Genomic DNA, 24,914 nt, shown 5'->3' on the forward strand with positions numbered 1-24,914 from the left:
CAAATTTTTTGTAATGATATTTCTTATTTTCTTTTTTAAACAACTTCTTTGTCTCTCTTCCCCTTTCTTTTCTTCTCTCTCTTCGAAAAAAAAGTATGTATTTATTTTTGGTTGTGCTGGGTCTTCACTGCTGTGTGGGCCTTTCTCTAGTTGTGGCAGGTGACGGCTACTCTCTAGTTGTGGTGTGCAGGCTTCTCACTGTGGTGGCTTCTCTTATTGTGGAGCATGAGCTCTTGGGCACGCGGGCTTCAGCAGCTGCAGCTCATGGGCTCTAGATCACAGGCTCAGTATTTGTGGCAAATAGGCTTAGTTGCTCCATAGCATGTTGGATCCTCCCAGATCAGGGGTTGAACCCATGTATCACTCTCATCTCACACTCACATTTTTTCTCTTTTGATTTTACTCTTTTTCCTAGCGACTCCATAACCTCTGTTTCTTTCCTGCCTCAGTCTTCTTTTTATCTGTCCCCTTCCCTTCTTTGATTCTTTCTTTCCTCCCCACTCTCTTGCTCCCTTCATATTTCCTTTCTTCTCTCGTTTCTTTCTTATTCAATAATGTTGTTTTCCCATCCTCTCCCTCAGTGCTTCACCCTCTACCTTTCTTAATTCCTTCTTTCCTCTTTCCTCCTTCTTTCCTTTCCTCCTCTGTCTCTAACTTTTCCCCTTCCATTCTCCTTTTATTCTCTTTTAGTGTCCTCTTTTTAAATCATTCTTTCCATCCATTTCTAAGTTTTTCTTTCTTTTTTATTGGCTTCTGCCTATGAGTGTCCTTTCTATATGTGTGCATGTTTGGATGAATCTATCTCTGTCTTTTCTTTCTTCGATCATATATTTGTCTTCCTTTGCACATACCTACATGCCTAGCTGTCTATCTGGCTATCAATCATCTATGTATGTTTACTGTCCTTTACTGACTTGTACTTTTACAATCTCTCCCATACCACACACAATTGTACTTGATATTCTTACTCACACAGTCTCTTTTTTAAGACTTTGCATATATTATGACAGTCATTAGTGACACAAGTTGTAAAATATTTTTCCATACTTTTGAGCTTTGCATGTGATGATTCTTCATCAGTCACTGTGGATAAATTATGTGAGTTTTGTTTTTGTGTGTTTTTTTTAACATGCATTCAACTAGATATGATTCAGAATAGATGAATACTCCCTTTGCTTAATTACAGTTAGCTAAAAAATTGCCTGACAGCCCACCAAACAGGATTTGCTTTAAGACCAACCCACAGAGTCAACTGGAGACTGAGTGCACTGGGACCTGCTGGGTCAGCCGTAGTAGTGTTTAGCTAATTGTATAGAGCATTAACCCCTGGAAAAGCGAATGGCAACCCACTCCAGTATTCTTACTTGGAGAATCCCATGGACAGAGGAGCCTGGTCAGCTACAGTCCATGGGGCTGCAAAGAGTCAGACATGACTGAGTGACTAAGCATACATCCTAGCGCATAAAGAAGAAAGTCCTGGTTGGAGACATGAGGCCTGCGGCACCAGCTGTGGACCCTCCATGATGTGACTACACAGCTCCATCTGCAAATGTCTGTGGGGTGACCACTGAGGGGGCACACAGCTGTAGGCAGGCATTCTTGGGGCTGCATACATTGGCACAGTGGTGGGGTGGGTGGGTGGGTGGTGACAGGAGTTGGGGAGTGGGCAGTTAGCAGGGTACTGTTTGGAAGGTAGGATGTGCTCCAGGATATATGTTGAGGGAAGAGGCTGGAGCTGCTGCTGTATAGCCCATGGCGAAACCAGCCAGATAACCAATTCCTTTGGAATCTGCATGGGGAACCCCACAAGAACCCAGGCTATAAACAGGATTGGTGACTTCAGGCCCCTGGGCTGGCAGTTGGGCTTGGCAAGGGCCTGCCATGGAGGCCTGCTCCCATGAGAGGCTGAGTCACAAGGCCTGTGCCCTGCCTTGCCTGGGCTCCCCCGCCCACTCTTTCTTTCTTTTTCTTGCAGTCTCATCTCTAAACCTTTGCTTTTATCCCTCCTCTCCCTCCCTCCCCACTTATACTTTTAAATTTTTAATTATTTATGCTTTATTGCATATAGTTGTTAACAATGTTAACAATGTTGTGTTAGTTTTAGGTGTACAGTAAAGTGATTCAGTTTCTATGAATCACACTTTTCAGATTCTTTTCTTATATGTTATCACAAAATATTGAGTATAGTTCTCTGTGCTATACAGTAGGTCCTTGTTGGTTATCTATTTTAATTTCTTATACTTTTTAAGTGACTCCCCTTAAAATTTTTTCTTCTGTCGTCTGCACTTCTTTTATACTGCCATTCTTATTGGCTTCTATTTTTAAAATCTGTTTCTTATCTAGCTATCCAATCTTCCTATCTATTTTAATGTATTTTTAGATCTGTCCATGACTTTATTTTCTCACTAGTTTCTCCTTTTCAGCATTCTCTTGCTGCCTCTCACGATCACACTATGTTAGCCTTTTTCCCAGAGATTCTTCCCTTATAAACTTTCTTTCCTGCCCCTTTCTTCCTTTTATTCACCCCTCCCTCCTTCCATTCCTACCTCTCCCCCTTTCTTCTCTCTTTTTATATCCATACACCTACATACATACATAAATACCTACTTACCTAGCTATCTATCCAGCTATTAATGATCTATGTTCATTGTACTCTTTCTGTACTGACTTCTACCTTTTAGAACTCTCTCCCACCCTGCACAGTTATACTTAATTTTCTTACTGTATCTTCCTCTCTCATTCTCCCCTCTTATTCATGCAATTGTCTTCTGAAACATCCTCTCTAAACTGATTTTCTTCCTCCCTCCCTGCTTCCCCTCCCTGCCTTCCTTATTTCCTTCCCTCCCTCTCTCCCTTCTTCCATTTTTTAAAATAATGTTTTGACTTATTTATTTGGCTGCACTGGATCTTAGTTGTGGCATGTGGGATCTAGTTCCTTGACCAGGGATCAGACCCAGGAGTGCAGAGCCTTAGCCACTGGACCACCAGGAAAGTCCCTCTTCTTCCTTCTTACGTTTTTACTGGCTCCTTTTTAAACTTCTCTTTCTCCCCGCCCGCCCCCTTCTCTCCTTCCTTTGTACTGTCTTTACTGGACTGTCCTTTTAAAGTTCCACCTACCTAAACCTGTGCACTTATCTTCCTTGCTATGTACCTATCAATCATCTTCATTTTACTGTATTTTTATTGACTTAAAAAATCTGTCATTCTCCCCTTTCCCAACTGTACCTGAGTCTCTTCCCTTTAAACCTCTTCTTTCCTAATTCCTAATTCCTTTCTTTCCACTATTCCTGGCTGTGTCTCTCTAGCTCTCCCTTTCACTGTGTCTCTGTTCTTTGCTGGCTGCCTGCATCCCTCCTTTCCTTTGTCTCCCTCCCTGACCATACATCCTTCCCTTACCCCTTCTTCTCGCCTTCCTCCCTCCCTCTCTTCCTTCTGCTTTTCCTGTTGAGTTTTCTGACTTGCTTTTTTAATTTTAAGAATGTCTATTAATAATCTCTGTATATACATTTTTTTTATTTTCTTTTGTGACTGACTTCTTTTTAAATTCCCCTTCCCCACCTAGTGTGCTAAGTTTCTCACTGGGTCCTCTTTTTCAATCTCCTCTCCCTATTTCAATCATTCTTTTGTTCTCTTTGTCTCCTTTATTCTTTTAACTTACTCCTAGCATCTTAACTTCTTTATTTTCTTTTGTCCTCTCCTTTCTTTCTTTCTTCTTTTTTTTTATTTCCCGTGTCTCTTTCTCATTCCCTTTCTTTCCCACTCTGTATTTGTTTCCTTTGCCTCCATGTATGGATGCTTTCTTTTCTTTTCGCTTGATTTTACTGTATTTTCACAGGGACCTGGTTTTACACTTTTTTGTTTTCTTCTCATCTTTCTCTTTTCAACACTATCTTTCTCTATTATTTTTTTTTTACTTGGCTTCTTTTAAAATTATACTCTATTTTCTATCTGTTTATCTATCTTTTACTGTCTTCTTCAACAACTTCTCTTTAAATCTCCCATCCCCAAAGTCCTACTTGAGTTTCTTACTGACTCCATCTTTTCAAGCTTCTCTCACTTTCAAACTCTTTCTCCTACCAATTCATTCTATTTCAAGTTGCCTGCCTGCTCTCCTTCCCTCCATCCCATCTTCCCACCTTCTTTTACTGTTTTTCTTCCTGCCTGCTGCGTTTCATTTTTTGCTCAATTTTTCTTATGCTTTTTTTATACCTTTTTTTTTTTTTTTTTTTACTGGTACTTCCTATTTATAGTCTGTTCTGTCCCTCTGACTGCCTGCTACCAAACTATAAATCATCTATTTTTTAATCTATATATTAGGGTCTTTAAAAAATTATTCCTTCTCATCTTTGAATCTCTTTCACTTGTACAGACCATTGTACTTGATTGTTTTTCTTACTGGCTACTCCTTTTCAAACACTTTCATGCTCATCTTTAATCTCTTACCTTTTCCTTTTTGAATGACTTGTCCTTTTCTTATTTTCCTCTCATTCATCCTCTTTTCCTTCCTTTTTCCATCCTTTCCTCCCCCTCCCTTTCCTTCCTTCCTTTCCTCCTCTCTCCCTCCATTCCTTCTTTCCTTTCTGTGTATCTATTGCTCCCTTTTTTCACTGTGTCTTTCTTCTCTTTTCCTGTCTTCATTCCCTCCCTCCCCCTTCTCTATATATCTTGATGGCTTTCTCTCACTCTCTCTGGCTTTTCTGTCTTCTTTGCCTGCTGCCTGCAAGCCCTTGTTCCCCCTCCTTCCCTCTCCTTCCTCTTTGCTTTTCCCCACTGCTTCTCTCCTCCTCTTTCTTCCTATATTCCTCTCAATTTCCCTCCACCCTCTTTTCCTTTGTCCTTCATTACTTTTCTCCTTCTTATCTTTCTCCCTCTAACAGCCTGTTCCCTCTGTCATAGCAGCCTCTCTACTCCTTCCCTTCCTTCCTCTCCTCTCAGTGTCTCCAGTGTTTAAACACTCTTCTTTACTTCTTCTTGCTTTTCTTTTCTGTATTGTCTTTTTTTATTGGCTTCTTTTTACAGTCCTACCTATACCTATGTGTTTATCTAGGTATCAAATCATCTATCTTCATTTTACTGTATTTTTTATTGGTTTTTACACTTTAGCTGTACCTCAGCAACACACCACATAGAATTTTATTTGATTTTCTTACTGGCTTCATTTACAAAACCGTTCTTTCTTCTCTTTTCCCCCTAAACGTTCCTTCTATTCTTTTTGCACTGTGGCTCAGATCATGAACTCCTTACTGCCAAATTCAGACTTAAATTGAAGATACTGGAGAAAACCACTAGACCATTCCGGTATAACCTAAATCAAATCACTTACGATTGTACAGTGGCAGTGAGAAATAGATTTAAGGGACTAGATCTGATAGACAGAGTGCCTGATGAACTATAGACGGAGGTTCATGACATTGTACAGGAGGCAGTGATCAAGACCATCCCCAAGAAAAAGAATGCCAAAAAGCAAAATGGCTGTCTGAGGAGGCCTTACAAATAGCTATGAAAAGAAGAGAAGCCAAAAGAAAAGGAGGAAAGGAAAGACATACCCATTTGAATGCAGAGTTCCAAAGAATAGCAAGGAGAGATAAGCAAGCCTTCTTTAGTGATCAGTGCTAAGAAATAGAGGAAAACAATAGAATGGGGAAGACTAGAGATCTCTTCAAGAAAATAAGAGATACCAAGGGAACATTTCATGCAAAGATGGGCTCAATAAAGGACAGAAATGGTATGGACCTAACAGAAGCAGAAGGTATTAAGAAGAGGTGGCAAGACACAGAACTGTACAAAAAAGATCTTCATGACCCAGATAACGATGATAGTGTGATTGCTCACCTAGAGCCAGACATCCTGGAGTGCAAAGTCAAGTGGCCTTAGGATGCATTACTACGAACAAAGCTAGTGGAGGTGATGGAATTCCAGCTGAGCTATTTCAAATCCTACAAGATGATGCTGTGAAAGTGCTGCACTTAATATGCCAGCAAATTTGGAAAACTCAGCAGTGGCCACAGGACTGGAGAAGGTCTGTTTTCATTCCAATCCCAAAGAAAGGTAATGCCAAAGAATGCCCAAACTGCTGCACAATTGCACTCATCTCACACACTAGCAAAGTGATGCTCAAAATTCTCCAAGCCAGGCTTCAGCAATATGTGAACCGTGAACTTCCTGATGTTCAAGCTGGTTTTAGAAAAGGCAGAGGAACCAGAGATCAAATTGCCAACATCTGCTGGATCATCAAAAAAGCAAGAGAGTTCAAGAAAAATATCTATTTCTGCTTTATTGACTATGCCAAAGCCTTTGACTGTGTGGATCACAATAAACTGTGGAAAATTCTGAAAGAGATGGGAATACAAGACCACGTGACCTGCATCTTGAGAAATCTGTATGCAGGTCCGGAAGCAACAGTTAGAACTGGACATGGAACAACAGACTGGTTCCAAATAGGAAAAGGAGTTCGTCAAGGCTGTATATTGTCACCCTGCTTATTTAACTTATATGCAGAGTACATCATGAGAAACGCTGGGTTGGATGAAGCACAAGCTGGAATCAAGATTGCCAGGAGAAATATCAATAACCTCAGAGATGCAGATGACACAACCCTTATGGCAGAAAGTGAAGAAGAACTAAAGAGCCTCTTGATGAAAGTGAAAGAGGAGTGTGAACAGTTGGCTTAAAGCTCAACATTCAGAAAACTAAGATCATGGCATCTGGTCCCATCACTTCATGGGAAATAGATGGGGAAACAGTGGAAACTGTCAGACTTTATTTTTCTGGGCTCCAAAATCACTGTAGATGGTGATGGCAGCCATGAAATTAAAAGACTCTTACTCCTTGGAAGGAAAGTTATGACCAACCTAGACAGCGTATTAAAAAGCAGAGACATGACTTTGCCAACAAAGGTCCATCTAGTCAAGGCTATGGTTTTTCCAGTGGTCATGTATGGATGTGAGAGTTGGATTATAAAGAAAGCTGAGAACCCAAGAGTTGATGCTTTTGGACTGTGGTGTTGGAGAAGACTCTTGAGAGTCCCTTGGACTGCAAGGAGATCCAACCTGTCCATCCTAAAGGAAATCAGTCCTGGGTATTCATTGGAGGAACTGATGTTGAAGCTGAAACTCCAATACTTTGGCCACCTGATGAGAAGAGCTGACTCATTTCAAAAGACCCTGATGCTGGGAAAGATTGAAGGCAGGAGCAGAAGGGGACAACAGAGGATGAGATGGTTGGATGGTATCACCGACTCAATGGAGATGAGTTGGAGTAGACTCCGGGAGTTGGTGATGGACAGGGAGGCCTGGTGTGCTGCAGTCCATGGGGTCACAAAGAGCTGGACACAACTGAGCGACTGAACTGAACTGAACTAAAGCCACCAGGGAAGCCCCCTCGGAAGTCTCCTTTTTAAAGTTAATTTTTTTTTTATTTTATTTTTAAACTTTACATAACTGTATTAGATTTGCGGAAGTCTCCTTTTTAAACAGCCCTCTTCCCCAAATTGTACTTGGATTTTTTACTTACTCTTTCTTTTCAAGCCTCTTATACAATCACATTCCCTCTTTTTATTTTACTTTTTCCTACTGTCCCATCCTTTAAACACTTACCTTCTTTTTCTTTGTTTTCTGATTTAATTCTCTTTGTCTTTTACTTGCTGCCTTTCATCCTTTTGCTTTACAGTTTTTGTCTTCCCTCCTCCCTCCTTCACCCTCCCCCGGCACTTGCCCCATCCCTCTCGCTCCTTTTAAACTCACTTTTTTTTTTTTTTTTCAGGCCATGCAACAATGTCTTTTATTACGTATGGATTTTTTAAATCATTTTTGCAATACCTCCATACACAGGCCAAAAAAAAAAATTATTTAGCATATTGGAACTTGCAAACCTGATCATAGAAAAGGCAAAATTATCCCTACGGCACACTTAACCAGGAGGCCAGTTCATCTGCCGACCTCCAAGAACATGGAGATGAACATGATAGACAGACTGGCCCCCATCTGAACCTTCATTCACCACCATTCGATAGCCCTTCTTCAGGCCCAGATCAGCAGCACATTTCTTGCCAACAATCATCAAATGCCCAAGAAGACTTTCATCATCATCTTCTGCTGCAGAAATCTGGGATATATATTTCTTGGGTATCACCAGAAAATGTGTTGGTGCTTGAGGGGAAATGTCATGGAAAGCAAGACACTGGTCATCCTCCTAAATGATTTTGGCTGGGATTTCCTTGCGAATGATCTTCCCGAAGATCGTGTCGCCGCCAGGCCGGGCGACCTGAGCCTTGGCGATCTCATCTGCCATCTCTGCCTGACTCCCGTGCGTCAGGCCGGGGAGAAGGTCGGGAGGAGGGAGGAGCCGGGGGCGCGGGCCGAGGGCGGGAGCGAGCGGACAAGCTTGCGCAGGGACTTAAACTCACTTTTAAGGGCTCCTCTTCTGAAACGTTTCTTTCTTTCTTTTTTTTTTTTTTCTCATCTGCTGTCTTGTTTTGTACTTTCATTTATTTCTGGGTTACTCTTTTAAAAAGTATTCACTTATTTGGCTGTAGCAGGTCTTAGTTGTAGCGTGTGGTGTCTCTGGTCTTTGTTGGGCGTGTGAGATCTTTAGTTGTGCTATGCAAACTCTTACTTGTGGCATGTGCATCTACTTCCCTGACCAGGGACTGAACCGGGCCCCTTGTATTTGAAGCACAGAATCCTAACCACTGGACCACCAGGAAAGCCCTCTGGATTATTCTTTTAAAAGTTGGTTCTACCTATCTATTATCTATCATGTTTATTTTACAGGTTTTTTTAATTCCTCTGACTCCTTTTGAAGTCTCTCTCTCACACAGTCACATTCTCTTTTCATTTTATTTTTTCCTGTAACTTATTCATTAAAAATTTTTTCTTTCCTTCCTTCCTTTTCTCCTTTATTCCCATTTTTAATAGCTCCTTTCATGCCTTTTCTTTTGCTTTCTCTTTTCTTTGTCCGCCTGCATGCCTGCCTTCTTCCCTTTCTTTCTTCCTATTTTATTCTCTTTTTACAGGCTTCTCTTTTCAAACTGTCTGCTTTCCTTCTCCCTTTCTCTCTTCCTTCCTTCTATTTTTTTTTGTCCTGCCTTTTCTACTGGCTCCTATTTTATAAACTCATCCTATTTACCTCTTTTCTATATTTCTTTCCTCTCTCTTTCTCTGTCCCTTCTCTCTTTCTTCCATGGTCTCTCTCTCTATGTTCCTGTACTGCTTTTCTTACTGGCTACTGGCTCTTCCTTTTTGAAGTATGTTCATATTTTCTGCCTTCCATCTATCCATCTTCCCTCCCTTCTACCTTCCCCTCCCCCCTTATTTAATGCTAGTCTTCTGTAACTTTTGAAATCCTTCTCTTTCCTTATTGTACTATACTTTTTCTCTCCCTTTTGCTCTGTGTCTCTGTTTCTCCTCTTTTCATTTCCTACTTTGCCTTTTTTATCTTTTCATTTTTTGTTTTATTTTATTTTACTGACTTTTTAACATCCTCCTTTTTAATATTAATATTTTCCTTTTCTCCTATTCTCCCTCTCCTACTGGATCCTTTTATTCCATTCAGTCTATCTTCAATGTACTGCTTTTTCATATTGGCATCTCCTTTTTAAGTCTCTCTTTCTTTTACTAACTTCTCATTTTTTCCCCTATTACTCCCTGCCCAAATTGTATTAGATTTTCCTACTGGCTTCTTTTCAAATTTTTTTTCTCACATTCTCACTCTAACATTCTTTTTTTTTTTTTTTTTTTTGCTTTTTTCTATTCACACATCCTTTTTAAACTTCTTTATTCTCTCTCTTCCTCCTACTCCTTTGTTTCTCTATTTTTGTCTCTATGTCTTTTTCTTGCTCCCTTTCTTTCATTCTTTGTCTTCTTTGTTTGCTTTTCTTCCTCATACTCCTTGTCTTTTTTTCTTGTTTCTTTGCCTTTGTCTCCTTCCACTCCCTCATGGTGTGTGTGTGTGTGTGTGTGTGTGTGTACACATGCACACGTGCATGTATATTTTCTTACTAGGTTCTTCTGCTTAATATTCTTCTTTTTCATTCATTCACTTTCCTCCTCTTTATATCTCCATTTCATTCTTTCTTTTTGTATCATATTTTCTCCTTTTCAACCTTTTTGTTCTTTCTATTTCTATTTCTTGTTTAGGATATTTTAAATGTCTCTTCTTTTTTTCTACTTAATTTTTTTTCTCTTTCTCTTTCTAGCTTACTGTTTTGTATACTCTTTTCTTAGTGGACCTCAGTTTAAATTTTCCTTCTATTTTTCATTCATTGTCTCCCTCTTTGTTTCAGTCTGTTTTGGAGGTAATGTTTTGTCTTACTGGCTCATTTTCTCTATCTATATATAACTGTCTCTTTCCCTTTTTGTTGTTGTTCTGTCTCCTCTACTGGCTCCTTTTTAAACTCCTAGTAAAGGCAGTCTTGTCTGCTGAGCCACTTTACAGAAGTGTGTAATTTGTTATAATGTCTGTAACATAACAGTATTGTGTGAATGTGTGGGGGTGTCTGTGCATTCTCTACAACTTGACCTGTAACTGGGAAGTGCCTGTAAGTGTGAGCTTCTAGAATTTCTCTTTGCAAGGGCTTTGTCACCTCACTATATTAGCACATAGAGGGCTTTTTTTTTACAAAGCCACTGATAATAAATATTTATGCATATTCTACTTACCTTTGTCTTTCATTGTTTCTCTCTCACCTTCTGTTTCATCTTGACTTCTGTTTGCAAATACATTTTCTTCTGATCCTTCTCTCTGAAGGTAATTCCTTTGCATTTTTTGTAAATAATAAGTGATTTTTTTCTCGAGTTGTGCTTGTTTCTAAATATTAAAAAATATATATTCAATGTTTAAAATTGAATATCAACTTGCCACTGGAAATGTATAACAGATACTTCAAATATGATGGTACATTTTAAGGAAGCCCTCTTTCTTGAGATTTCTAAAATCAGAGTACAGAGCTAGGAAGGTAATAAGGGTAAGTTTCCTTTTGCTGTCCAGCTTGAAGAATGTATTTTAATAACTAGGTCCAACTGAACTCATTGCCTACTTTCGGGAGACTGGTCCCATTTTAGACCAGCCCTTAAAGTCCAGGTTCAGACCAGACTGGCTCTTTCCATCAATAGCTATCCTTGTGAATTTAAGTCACTTTTGAAAATCCACACTTTAAAATATCAACATTAGCAAAACCCTTTCCTCAAAATAGCCCAAGTTATTGTTCAAAGGTCACTCTACCTTATGGTGAGCATCTTCTTTGACTTTTTTACGTTGTTCTTCAAATCTCAATTCTCTGTTTACTTCTTCTCCAATCTTTGACAGCAGTAACATTTCTTTGGTTTTCCATTCCTAAAGAGCACAATGTCATAGTAGTCAGCAGGGCTTCTCTTTTATAATCTTTTTTTTCTTTTTTTTTTTTTTTTTGGTCAATAAGCAAATTAGATCAAATTGGGGCTCAGAGGATAAAGCGTCTGACTGCAATGCAGGAGACCCAGGTTGGATCCCTGGGTTGGGAAGATCCCCTGGAGAAGGAAATGGCAACCCACTCCAGTATTCTTGCCTGGAGAATCCCATGGACAGAGGAGTCTGGTGGGCTACAGTCCACGGGGTCGCAAAGAGTCGGACACGACTGAGCGACTTCACACACACAAGGCCCTTATAGGAACTTGGACAACCATAATGAAAATCTTACATTGGCTTTAGAATGGGCTTATGCTTCAAAGGTAGATCTAAAAAGATGCTGGAAAGGTGATCTTCTCTTATAGATTTGAGGAATTATTATATGTAATATGTTGCCCTTAAATGTATTCTGACAGAGAGCCTGAACAAATAGCCTTGTCTGGGCATTGCGGGAGGAGCTACCCCACGCCCCCATGCCCGAGGCCAGGGGCGGCGAGGAGAGGAGTTACCCTGCGTCCAAGGTCAGAGGCGGCAGCCAAGAGGAGATACCCCATGCCCCAAGCCCAAGGCCAGGGGCGACGGGCGGGAGGAGGCCAGGGGCGATGGGCGGGAGGAGCCACCCCACGCCCCTAAGCCCGAGGCCAGGGGCGGTGGCCGGGAGGACCAACCCCACGTCCAAGGAGACTTGGCTGCGCGGGCGCAAGAGGGCCTAGAGGAGCTATCCCACATTGAAGGTCAGGAAGGTCGGCGGTGAGGAGATACCCCTCGTCCAAGTTAAGGAGCAATGGCTATGCTTTGCTGGAGCAGCCGTAAAGAGATACCCCACGCCCAAGGTAAGAGAAACCCAAGTAAGAAGGTAGGTGTTGCAAGAGGGCATCAGAGGACAAACACACTGAAACCATACTCACAGAAAACTAGTCAATCTAATCACACTAGGACCACAGCCTTGTCTAACTCAATGAAACTAAGCCATGCCCGTGGGGCAACCCAAGACGGGCAGGTCATGGTGGAGAGATTTGACAGAATGTGGTCCACTGGAGAAGGGAATGGCAAACCACTTCAGTATTCTTGCCTTGAGAACCCCATGAACAGTATGAAAAGGCAAAATAATAGGATACTGAAAGAGAAACTCCCCAGGTCAGTAGGTGCCCAATATGCTACTGGAGATCAGTGGAGAAATAACTCCAGACAGAATGAAGGGATGGAGCAAAAGCAAAAACAATACCCAGCTGTGGATGTGACTGGTGATAGAAGCAAGGTCCGATGCTGTAATGAGGAATATTGCATAGGAACCTGGAATGTCAGGTCCATGAATCAAGGCAAATTGGAAGTGGTCAAACAAGAGATGGCAAGAGTGAATGTCGATATTCTAGGAATCAGCAAACTGAAATGGACTGGAATGGGTGAATTTAACTCAGATGACCATTATAGCTACTACTGCGGGCAGGAATCCCTCAGAAGAAATGGAGTGGCCATCATGGTCAACAAAAGAGTCTGAAATGCAGTACTTGGATGCAATCTCAAAAACGACAGAATTATCTCTATTCGTTTCCAAGGCAAACCATTCAGTATCACAGTAATCCAAGTCTATGCCCCAACCAGTAACGCTGAAGAAGCTGAAGTTGAATGGTTCTATGAAGACCTACAAGACCTTTTAGAGCTAACACCCAAAAAAGATGTCCTTTTCATTATAGGGGACTGGAATGCAAAAGTAGGAAGTCAAGAAAAACCTGGAGTAACAGGCAAATTTGGCCTTGGAATACGGAATGAAGCAGGTCAAAGACTAACAGAGTTTTGCCAAGAAAATGCGCTGGTCATAACAAACACCCTCTTCCAACAACACAAGAGAAGACTCTACACATGGACATCACCACATGGTCAACACCGAAACCAGATTGATTATATTCTTTGCAGCCAAAGATGGAGAAGCTCTATACAGTCAGCAAAAACAAGACCAGGAGCTGACTGTGGCTCAGACCATGAACTCCTTATTGCCAAATTCAGACTTAAATTGAAGAAAGTAGGGAAAACCACTAGACCATTCAGGTATGACCTAAATCAAATCCCTTATGATTATACAGTGGAAGGGAGAAATTGATTTAAGGGCCTAGATCTGATAGATAGAGTGCCTGATGAACTATGGAGTGAGGTTGGTGACATTGTACAGGAGACAGGGATCAAGACTATCCCCATGGAAAAGAAATGCAAAAAAGCAAAATGGCTGTCTGGGGAGGCCTTACAAATACCTGTGAAAAGAAGAGAAGCGAAAAGCAAAGGAGAAAAGGAAAGATATAAACATCTGAATGCAGAGTTCCAAAGAATAGCAAGAAGAGATAAGAAAGCCTTCTTCAGCGATCAATGCAAAGAAATAGAGGAAAACAACAGAATGGGAAAGACTAGGGATCTCTTCAAGAAAATCAGAGATACCAAAGGAACATTTCATGCAAAGATGAGCTCGATAAAGGACAGAAATGGTATGGACCTAACAGAAGCAGAAGATATTAAGAAGAGATGGCAAGAATACACAGAAGAACTGTACAAAAAAGATCTTCATGACCCAGATAATCACGATGGTGTGATCACTGACCTAGAGCCAGACATCCTGGAATGTGAAGTCAGGTGGGCCTCAGAGAGCATCACTTTGAACAAAGCTAGTGGAGGTGATGGAATTCCAGTTGAGCTATTCCAAATCCTGAAAGATGATGCTGTGGAAGTGCTGCGCTCAATATGCCAGCAAATTTGGAAAACTCAGCAGTGGCCACAGGACTGGAAAAGGTCAGTTTTCATTCCAATCCCAAAGAAAGGCAATGCCAAAGAATGCTCAAACTACCGCACAATTGCACTCATCTCACATGCTAGTAAAGTAATGCTCAAAATTCTCCAAGCCAGGCTTCAGCAATATGTGAACCGTGAACTTCCTGATGTTCAAGCTGGTTTTAGAAAAGGCAGAGGAACCAGAGATCAAATTGCCAGCATCCGCTGGATCATGGAAAAAGCAAGAGAGTTCCAGAAAAACATCTATTTCTGCTTTATTGACTATGCCAAAGCCTTTGACTGTGTGGATCACAATAAACTGTGGAAAATTCTTCAAGAGATGGGAATACCAGACCACCTGATCTGCCTCTTGAGAAATTTGTATGCAGGTCAGGAAGCAACAGTTAGAACTGGACATGGAACAACAGACTGGTTCCAAATAGGAAAAGGAGTTCGTCAAGGCTGTATATTGTCACCCTGTTTATTTAACTTATATGCAGAGTACATCATGAGAAACGCTGGACTGGAAGAAACACAAACTGGAATCAAGATTGCCGGGAGAAATATCAATAACCTCCGATATGCAGATGACACCACCCTTAGGGCAGAAAGTGAAGAGGAACTCAAAAGCCTCTTGATGACAGTGAAAGTGGAGAGGGAAAAAGTTGGCTTAAAGCTCAACATTCAGAAAACAAAGATCATGGCATCCGGTCCCACCACTTCCTGGGAAATAGATGGGGAAACAGTGGAAACAGTGTCAGACTTTATTTTTCTGGGCTCCAAAATCACTACAGATGGTGACTGCAGCCATGAAATTAAAAGACGCTTACTCCTTGGAAGGAAAGTTATGACCAACCTAGATAGCATATTCAAAAGCAGAGACATTACTTTGCCAACAAAGGTTCGTCTAGTCAAGCCTATGGTTTCTCCTGTGGTCATGTATGGATGTGAGAGTTGGACTGTGAAGAAGGCTGAGCGCCCAAGAATTGATTCTTTTGAACTGTGGTGTTGGAGAAGACTCTTGAGAGTCCCTTGGACTGCAAGGAGATCCAAGCAGTCCATTCTGAAGGAGATCAGCCCTGGGATTTCTTTGGAAGGAATGATGCTAAAGCTGAAACTCCAGTACTTTGGCCACCTGATGCGAAGAGTTGACTCATTGGAAAATATTCTGATGCTGGGAGGGATTGGGGGCAGGAGGAGAAGGGTACGACAGAGGATGAGATGGCTGGATGGCATCACTGACTCGATAGACGTGAGTCTGGGTTAACTCCGGGAGTTGGTGATGGACAGGGAGGCCTGGCGTGCTGTGATTCATGGGGTCGCAAAGAGTCGGACACGACTGAGGGACTGATCTGATCTGATCTGATTTTTCACTAGTTAAATTCTAAAACTTTAAGAGCAGATGAAGTGTGTCTATCCTATGATGGGTATGTAATTTGTGGTATCAGTCTCACTACGTTAAGTAAAAGCTTGTCTGTTATAATGGTGATACAAGATTAATAGCAGTTTATCATTTTAAAATAATGAATTTTTTAAGCAGTGGTTTATTTCTTAGACCTGAAATAACTTCAGGTAATATGGTGGGACTGCTAAAAATGTTTATAAATAAAGTAATCACACATAATTTCCCCATCAATATTTATAATTTGGTGTTTCTCACTTCTTCAATTTGTCTCCAGAGACTAAGTTTTCTTCTAACGTGGTCCCGATGTCGTCTTTCTTCTTCCTTTATCCGGAGTACGTTCTGCTTTTCTGCCGTGTGTTCAAGCTTGTTTAATTCCAAGCTAGTCATATCTAAATTTCTAAGTAAAAGTGAAAATTTAAGGGAAGATGAACTGGGTGTTTCCCTTATGCTGGTATTATCTACTCTGATATTCCCAAACCACCTTCTGGGTTGCTTTTTATTTCTTAAACTACAGGAATGTAGAGTTCTTTAAGCTAACCTGATCCACCAACTCACCATGATGTACTCATCAGACTGTTACTGTGGTTGGGACAATGGCAAAATGTAGAACAGACTGATTTAAAGCATTTTATACAGAGATTAGTCATAATTCAGGAGCTCTGTAACATGAGTTTCCAAAGACGGCTGAAGTCAACTTAAGGACTGACTTCAAAAAACAAGTATATTTGAATTTTCCTTAAAAAATAAGTGGCTATTGGCCTCTCTGTCATTGTCAAGTCCTTGAACAATCTCTCATGTGTAGACAGGCCTGAAGACTGCCAGTCTGCCACTTTGGTGAATCAGTATATATTCTGGCATATCATGACATGAATCCATAGAATATAAGAGGTAGGTGATGGGGAACTGGCCCTCACCCCTGATAAAGGAAAAAGAGAAGGAACTATAACTCATCCATTTGCCTCCTGGGGCATGGGCTCAGCTGCTGAATCATAAGATTGAATGTGTGTGAGTAATAGCTAAATGAACATACACGGTTGGTTGGGGGGTAACACCTGTTTATATTAACATCAGATGAAGTTATAGCAACTCTCCCTGCTTTATCCGGCAGTAATTTCCTTAAACTTAAGTTTGAAATGTGCTAATGACACCTTTCCCTCTACTACTATGAACTTGGGTTTCCCAAGCTCAGGGAGCTGTACTTCGGAATTGTTCTTCAAATATCAGTTTGTCTTACCTCTTGGGTTCCTCATGACTCCATTTTCTCAGGAAGAAACTCTTTCCTAGCTATGGTATCAAAGTTTCCAATCCCTGCTATCTCTTAATCTCCTTTCTTTTCAGTCCACATTGAAGACTATAGGAAGTTAAATTGTCTAATACTTTTTAAATTCTGCTTTCAATTATTTCTAGTACTTTTACAGTTTTCTGGAGTCCACAATACGTCCACAAAAAATATGCATTAACTTTGGTCATACCTTTGCTTTATCAACAGCTCTTGGTCTGGAGTTGTTTGTTTATTTTCTTGTAACAGCCAACCTTGGAACTGTGTACTGCCATGACTGTCACAGGCTGTCTTGGTTTTATACAATTTATTTACTTGTTTTTCAATCATTTCCTGGGAGGGAAAAAAAGAATTGCAGTGTTTATATTGGCCAGAAATAACCTCGTCCTTTGATATGACTTCTCATGTTTTGGGCTTGGTAAACGTCCTGTAGTTTACAAATGGTTAATTAACCTGCATTTAAGTCTTTCTTCCACAACCTACATAAAAACTTTCTTACAGGCCTCAAATAAAACAAATTCAAGTATTTAACTTACTTGTTCCCTTACATAGTTTCTTTCAGAGTCTAATTTCAAACTGGTGAGATACTGCCTGTACTTATTCAATTCCTTCAAGGTGCATACAACCTATAAAAACAAATATATAAATAGAAAGTTGTAACAATCATGAAACTTTCCAGAGAAAAGAGTCATAAGAACGTTCATTTTAGAAACAATTTTGGGATCAAGGCTAGTGATAGCACATTTTGGCAATAGTTTAGAAGGCAATATCTCTCTACAGTGGCTGTATCACCAGGAAATGTCTACCTAAATAATATTATTTCAATAATATGGTTCACACAAAATAAATGTTATTAAAGTTCAGTATAATAAGGATGTTTAACTTTCAGAAGAATTTATTCTATCAAGCTGTATTCTGTTAGGTTTCCATTTTGTCTCTAGTCTTCTCAAAGGGTATTGGAAGTATCCCTTGATGGGTATACAGTGCCATTAATACTTTTAGAGCCAAAGGAAAGGCACTAATAATACAGCTGAGAGACAATGCATAAATAAATGTGTATGCATATGTCTTTACATATTCAAATCATTTGGCGTTTATCTTTTGCTTTTATCAAAGAAAAATGATCAAGTGGGAACAATTTTATTTAGAAACAGCCACCTGATTTCTCTTTACTCAAATATTGAGTAATTCATTGAGTTTTCTGTCAGGTATTCTTTATTGCTCAATTGAAAGTTGACACAGGTTCCCAGTGAAGTACAGAAGCAAGCTTACATCAAGACCATGGGTTTATGCTGGTTAACTGGAAGCAAACTTCAACCCACCTTATTATTGCTGGTGATATAGCCGCCTTTCTTTAATCTCCTCAAGATATCTTTTCGCCTATAGTATGATTTTAAATGTGGATCGTGCAGGCTTTTATAGCCAGTTTCCAGCAGCCGACAGTAAGGATCAGACAGGTTAAAGTCATAAGAAGGTTTATAAAGCTGCAAACACATAGATTGAAAAGTGTTACATATGTAAAATGAATGAAATCACACTTTTAAACCTCAATTTGTTAAGGTGATTAGGCTGTTCATTGAAAATAAAACATGCAAGAAGAATCTGAAGTGAGAGAATACTGACAATGGGCTGATCTGAAAAGAAGACAGTAGAATACTGTAAGTTTCCTTCCACTTGCATTTAAATCAATATAAAAGACCTTTAAATTCCGTTTCCATGGTATTCTGCTAAAGTGATTGTAGTTCACAAAGCAGCAAGGTCAGGTGAAGAAGCATGGCCTAAGAAATTGGGAGACTGTGGTTCTAGTCTAAACTCTGCTACCATCTACCTGTCATAGCTTCACCTTACAAGGTGGTCAAGGGTGCTGCTGCTGCTGCTAAGTCGCTTCAGTCATGTCCGATTCTGTGCGACCCCATAGACGGCAGCCCACCAGGCTCCCCCGTCCCTGGGATTCTCCAGGCAAGAACACTGGAGTGGCTTGCCATTTCCTTCTCCAGTGCATGAAAGTGAAAAGTGAAAGGGAAGTCGCTCAGTCGTGTCCAACTCTTAGCGACCCCATGGACTGCAGCCTTCTAGTCTCCTCTGTCCATGGGATTTTCCAGGCAAGAGTACTGGAGTGGGGTGCCATTGCCTTCTCCAGGTCAAGGGTAGAGTTTAAAAAAAAAAAAAAAAACAACTAAATGTGCAAAATATAGTGTTACTTCCTTGAGGAGATATTGCTAAAAGATAAAGAAGGATCCCACTGAGTTAGTGGTTAGGGTAGTTGAATATAGTACCTGATCATAATTAAATACATGTGTTTGGGGGGAATCAATATAATAAAGTGTAGAGCGATCAGTGTAAGTATGGGGGAAAAAATCAGGAAATAAGTAGCTAACAAGTGAATAAAAGAGTAACACAATGTAAATATGGGAAATAGAAGATAGTGGAACAAGAAACCAATGAAGAGGGCTACATTTACAAACTCAAAAGGAGTGTTATCACTTTTTAGTCAAATAGGCTTTGAGTGTGTTTTAGGAATGATAATTAGTGGGAAGGGGTAGAATGTATTGGTTTTGAAAAGAGAAATTATATTGCTTTCCAGCAATAAAACTTAAAAAATCATATATATTTGACAAGTATCAGAAATACCAGGGAGCCCCCTATGCATCCTTGATGACACCCTAGAGAGGAGAATGGTAAGGAAATAAGTAAAATCAGGAAATAAGTAGAAATAATGTGATGAAAGCACACACTCAGAGTTCCAAACCTCCTTCAGGCTTGGCCTAAAGCTAAGGACAGGGTGGGGAGTGTTAGGCAGAGGACTTAAACAGTGTGTGCAGCACTCTGAACCAGAAAAACAGTACTTTGGTGCTGAGTGAGAGAATGCAGATCAAGGGCAATGTAAATTCTAAGGAAAGATGAAACCGTTGGGGTTTGGCTTCATATAGTAGCTCTTGAAAGATGGCTCAAATTGAAGATCAGGAAGGAGAGGAGAGCATGCCAGGTTTCAGGACCCAGATGGACAAAGGCACAGAAGTAGAAATTATCATACCATGTGTGGACAGGGAGAAAAGACCCCGACCTTTCAGAGCTGAGGTCTGGGTCAGAGATAAGGCTGAATTGGGTGGCGGAGGCCTATCACGAAGCCTTCTATCATTAAGTTCAGACACGGAATACTTCAACTCATTTTAACTTCACTTGGTGTGTGAAACTGAAGTTGACTCAAAGCAAAATAATAGCAGTGTTTCAAGTTTAATAGCAAGCAGAAAACAGTCAAGAAAATCACTTAAGCACCATTAAAAGTTAGTTTACCTTTTCACTTAAATTTGTAGTATAGAAAACATTATTACTTCCAGGAACAACTGGAAGCTTGACCCCCAGAGGAAGATCCAACAGATTAGTGGCTCCGATCTCTGGGATGGGGTCTTTTTGTGAGCCCTGTCAGATATAAGTAGAAACCTTATTTTTGTTTCTAGTACTATTATTTTAGTTTAGACTAATCTACTTAAACTAATACCTCCAAATAAACCAAAGACACACACTCAGGGTTGAAAGAAACCGCCCTGTTGATAACCTGAAGGCCTCCCAGTTTACCCCTGTTACCAACCCAATCTCTGAGCTCCATTCAAAGCTAATCTCGACCAGAGGGAGCTCTAGTCACTGCAGAGGGTCTGGGAGCCAGAAACCCAGCTTCAAGGACCCACACGCCTCTGCTGAGTCCTCCCCCATAGTTTTTCGTCTGCCCGCCCTCCTTCCCTCCCAAGACCCAGCCCTGGAGCCAGAAAGAGGAGGATGACCGACTGGCCCCCACTCACGGAGCCACACTGCTCCCTGTTGGCAGTTCGGCTTCTGGCGGCCGCCTTAGAGGCAGCGGCCTGAGCAGCCTTGTAGCAGTTATTGAGGTACCGGTCCATGGCCACCCATCAGCCCCCAGGGGGCCGGGGCCTGGGGGTGCCACAAGCCGTCTCGGTTTCTTCTCTTCGCGCACACCTTTCCCTCTCTACGCCCGCAGCTAGCCTGGGCAACCCAGACAGTGGTCACGAGGGTAACGGCTCCTCCAGGCCACGCCCCTCACAGTGCTGGGTTCCAGGCTGCCGCGCTGACGTCCTAAAAGGGCGCCTCCCCAAAGCGTGTCGCCCTCAAGTGAGGGGATGGGGCGTTGTGACCTCACTAGCTGCCACCCGGGGCCTCCGGCGCATGCGCAGAGCCCAAGCCTCAAGGGCCAAGCGAGATGGGGAAGTGGTCCAAAAGACTTGGTGTAGGAGGACCACAGTTGACATTACCTTTCAACCTGAAACCAATAGCCCTAATTTAAATTAAGCCAGAAATGTATCAGTGTTTGTCAGTGTATTGTTCTTGTTTATTCCTTAAATCGTGTCCGACTCTTTTGAGCCCACCAGGCTCCTCTGTCCGTCGGATTTCCCAGGCAGGAATACTGGCGTGGGTTGCCACTTCCTTCTCCAGGGGATCTTCCCGACTCAGGGATCGAACTCACATCTCCTGCATTGGCAGGCGGATTCTTTACCACTGAGCCACTAGGAAAGCCCTTGTCTCTGGATAGCTGCCTGTAATTCTTCTAATTCTTCCCGACGCCCAAAGAGCTATGATTCTGTTCAACACATGTGCCTCTGAGTAATTGTACAGTTTGCACTAAGACCAGAGGACTGGCTTTATACATCTGCCCACTTTATCGATCCCGTGACCGACCACGTCCACTAGGCATATCCTTCCCCTAGTCTCATTTAGAACATACTGGTTTTTCCAGGACTCAATGCTTTCTTTCCTGTCTTGGGCTCTTCATCTCTCTATGCTCCTTGTCCTTCCTTTCTCATTCTTCTATTTCTATCTTATAGTTTCTACCTTATCAGCACTTCCCAGGTGGCGCTAGTGGTCAAGAACCCACCTGCCAATACAGGATACATACCCCAGGAGGCGCTAGTGGTATAGAACCCACCTGCCAATACAGGATACATACCCCAGGTGGTGCTAGTGGTAAAGAACCCGCCTGCCAATATAGGAGACAGGAGGTGTGGGTTCGATCCTGGGTGGGGAAGATGCCCTGGAGGAGGGAATGGCAACCCATTCCAGTATTCTTGCCTGGAAAATCCCATGGACAGAGGAGCCTGGCAGGCTACAGTCCATGGGGTTGCAAAGAGTCAGACAGGACTGAAGCGACTTAGCACGTAGGCACCTTACATTAGCTTAGCCAACATTTATTGAGTGCCTGCTCTGCCAGACACTGTGCTGGGTGCTGAGGATACAACAGTGAGTAGAGCATAGTTCTTGCTGTCCAGGAACTCACTAGACAGTAAATATCTTAATAGCTGAGACTGCACTTGGTTTGTCGGGAATCTGCACTTTTGTCTCCATGTTTTTTCATGAATCTTTTTATTGTGCTAAAAATGCATAACATAAAATTTACCATCTTAACCATTTTTAAGTGTACAGTTCAATAATGTTACATATATTCAAATCGTTATGTAACAGATCTCCAGAATTCTTTCATTTTCCAAAACTGAGTCTGTACCCATTAAACAATTCTCCTTTCTTCCCTTGTCCCAGTTCCTGGCGAACTACCATTTTGCTTTCTGTTTCTAGGAATTGGACTACTACAGATACCTTATATAAGTGATATAAGTGAAATCAAGGAATATTTGTCTTTTGTGATTGGCTTATTTCACTTAGCATAATAACTTCAAAGTTCATACATGTAGAAGCATGTGGTATGATTTCTTCCCTTTTAAAAGGTGAATAATAGTCTGTTAAATGTATCTATCTCTATCACATTTTCTTTATCCATTCAACCATTAGTGGACATTTAGCTTGCTTCCACTTCTTCAGTTCATTTCAGTCGCTCAGTCGTGTTTGACTCTTTGTGACCCCATGGACTGCAGCACACCAGGCTTCCCTGTCCATCACCAACTCCCAGAGCTCAAACTCATGTCCATCGAGTCAGTGATGACATCCAACCATCTCAACTTCTGTCATCCCCTTCTCCTCCTGCCCCCAATCCCTCCCAGCATCGGGGTCTTTTCAAATGAGTCAGCTCTTCTCATTAGGCGTTTCAGCTTCAGCATCAGTCTTTCCAATGAATATTCAGGACTGATCTCATCTTGGATGGACTGGTTTGATCTCCTCGCAGTCCAAGGGACTCTCAAGAGTCTTCTCCAACACCAAAGTTCAGAAGCATCAATTCTCAAGCACACAGCTTTCTTTATAGTCCAACTCTCATATCCATACATGACTACTGGAAAAACCATAGCTTTGACTAGATGGACCTTTGTTGGCAAAGTATTGTCTCTTCTTTTTAATATGCTGTCTAGGTTGGTCATAGCTTTTCTTCCAAGAGTAAGAGTCTTTTAATTTTATGGCTGCAGTCACCATCTGCAGTGATTTTGGAGCCCGAGAAAATAAAGTCTGACACTGTTTCCACTGTTTCTCCATCTATTTTCCATGAAGTGATGGGACCAGATGCCATGATCTTAGTTTTTTGAATGTTGTGTTTCAAGCCAGCTTTTTCACTTTCTTTTTTCACTTTCATCAAGAGGCTCTTCAGTTCCTGTTCAATTTCTGCCATAAGGGTGGTGCCATCTGCATATCTGAGGTTATTGATATTTCTCCTGGAAATCTTGATTCCAGCTTGTGTTTCATCCAGCCCGGCATTTCACATAATGTACTCTGCATATAAGTTAAATAAGCAGGGTGACAATATACAGCCTTGACGTACTCCTTTCCTGATTTGGAACCAGTCTGTTGTTCCATGTCCAGTTCTAACTGTTGCTTCCTGACCTGCGTACAGATTTCTCAGGAGGCAGGTAAGGTGGTCTGGTATTCCCATCTCTTTCAGAATTTTCCACCCTTTGTTGTGATCCACACAGTCAAAGGCTTTGACATAGTCAATAAAGCAGAAGTAGATATTTTTCTGGAACTCTCTTGCTTTTTCTATGACCCGCTGGATGTTGGTAATTTGATCTCTGGTTCCTCTGCCTTTTCTAATCCAGCTTGAACATCTGGAAGTTCTCAGTTCACATACTGTTTTGCTTTTTAATGTTTCTTTTAAAAAAATAATTTTTTTTAATTGGAGGCTAATTACTTTACAATATTGTAGTGGTTTTTGCCATACATTGACATGAATCAGCCATGGGTGTACACGTGTTCCTCGTTCTGAACCCCCACCCACCTCCCTCTCTATCCCATCCCTCAGGGTCATCCCAGTACACTGGCCCTGAGCACCCTGTCTCATGCATAGAACCTGGACTGGCGATCTATTTCACATATGGTAATATACATATTTCAATGTTATTCTCTCAAATCATCCCACCCCCGCCTTCTCCCACAAAGTGCAAAAGTCTGTTTTTTACATCTGTGTCTCTTTTGCTGTCTCACACATAGGGTCATTGTTACCATCTTTCTAAATTCCATATACATGCGTTAATATACTATATTGGTGTTTTTCTTTCTGACTTACTTCACTCTGTATAACAGGCTCCAGTTTCATCCACCTCATTAGAACTGATTCAAATACACTCTTTTTAATAGCTGAGTAATATTCCATTGTGTATATATGCCACAGCTTTCTTATCTATTCGTCTGCTGATGGATATCTAGGTTGCTTCCATGTCCTAGCTGCGATGAACATTGGGGTACACGTCGGTTCATGTAATGTTGAAGCCCGGCTTGGAGAATTTTGAGCATTACTTTACTAGTGTGTGAGATGAGTACAATTGTGTGGTACTTTGAACATTCTTTGGCATTGCCTTTCTTTGGGATTGGAATGAAAACTGACCTTTTCCAGTCCTGTGGCCACTGCTGAGTTTTCCAGATTTGGTGGCATATTGGGTGCAGCACTTTCACAGCATCATCTTTTAGGACTTGAAATAGCTCAGCTGGAATTCCATCACCTCCACTAGCTTTGTTTGTAGTGATGCTTCGTAAGGCCCACTTGACTTTGGACTCCAGGATGTCTGGCTCTAGGTGAGTGATCACACCATTGTGGTTATCTGGGTCATGAAGATCATTTTTGTACAGTTCTTCTGTGTATTCTTGCCACCTCTTCTTAATATCTTCTGCTTCTGTTAGGTCCATACCGTTTCTGTCCTTTATTATGTCCAT

General features: G+C 41.3%; 1 protein-coding gene and 1 pseudogene across 2 annotated transcripts; both read right to left on the reverse strand.

Annotated features, from left to right (window-relative positions):
• Window positions 1-298: 298 nt before the first annotated feature.
• Window positions 299-20,947, reverse strand: LOC112577760 (fibrous sheath-interacting protein 2). 2 transcript variants are annotated; one of them, XM_045164426.1, is made up of 9 exons: window positions 20,618-20,941; window positions 20,115-20,240; window positions 18,143-18,304; window positions 17,357-17,446; window positions 17,014-17,153; window positions 15,797-15,938; window positions 11,221-11,331; window positions 10,659-10,806; window positions 299-1,083 (listed from the first exon to the last, which is right to left on the reverse strand). In XM_045164426.1, the coding sequence occupies exons 1-9, from the start codon at window positions 20,714-20,716 to the stop codon at window positions 965-967; spliced, it is 1,137 nt and encodes a 378-aa protein (XP_045020361.1). In that variant the 5' UTR covers window positions 20,717-20,941; the 3' UTR covers window positions 299-964. The 2 variants fall into 2 exon arrangements, with proteins under 2 accessions (XP_045020361.1, XP_045020362.1); XM_045164427.1 differs by lacking the exons at window positions 299-1,083; window positions 10,659-10,806; window positions 15,797-15,938 and having other exon boundaries at window positions 20,618-20,947.
• Window positions 7,622-8,309, reverse strand: LOC102390280 (annotated as a pseudogene).
• Window positions 20,948-24,914: the final 3,967 nt, after the last annotated feature.

The sequence above is a fragment of the Bubalus bubalis genome, chromosome X, assembly GCF_019923935.1.
Source record: "Bubalus bubalis isolate 160015118507 breed Murrah chromosome X, NDDB_SH_1, whole genome shotgun sequence".
Classification (NCBI taxonomy): Eukaryota; Metazoa; Chordata; class Mammalia; order Artiodactyla; family Bovidae; genus Bubalus; species Bubalus bubalis.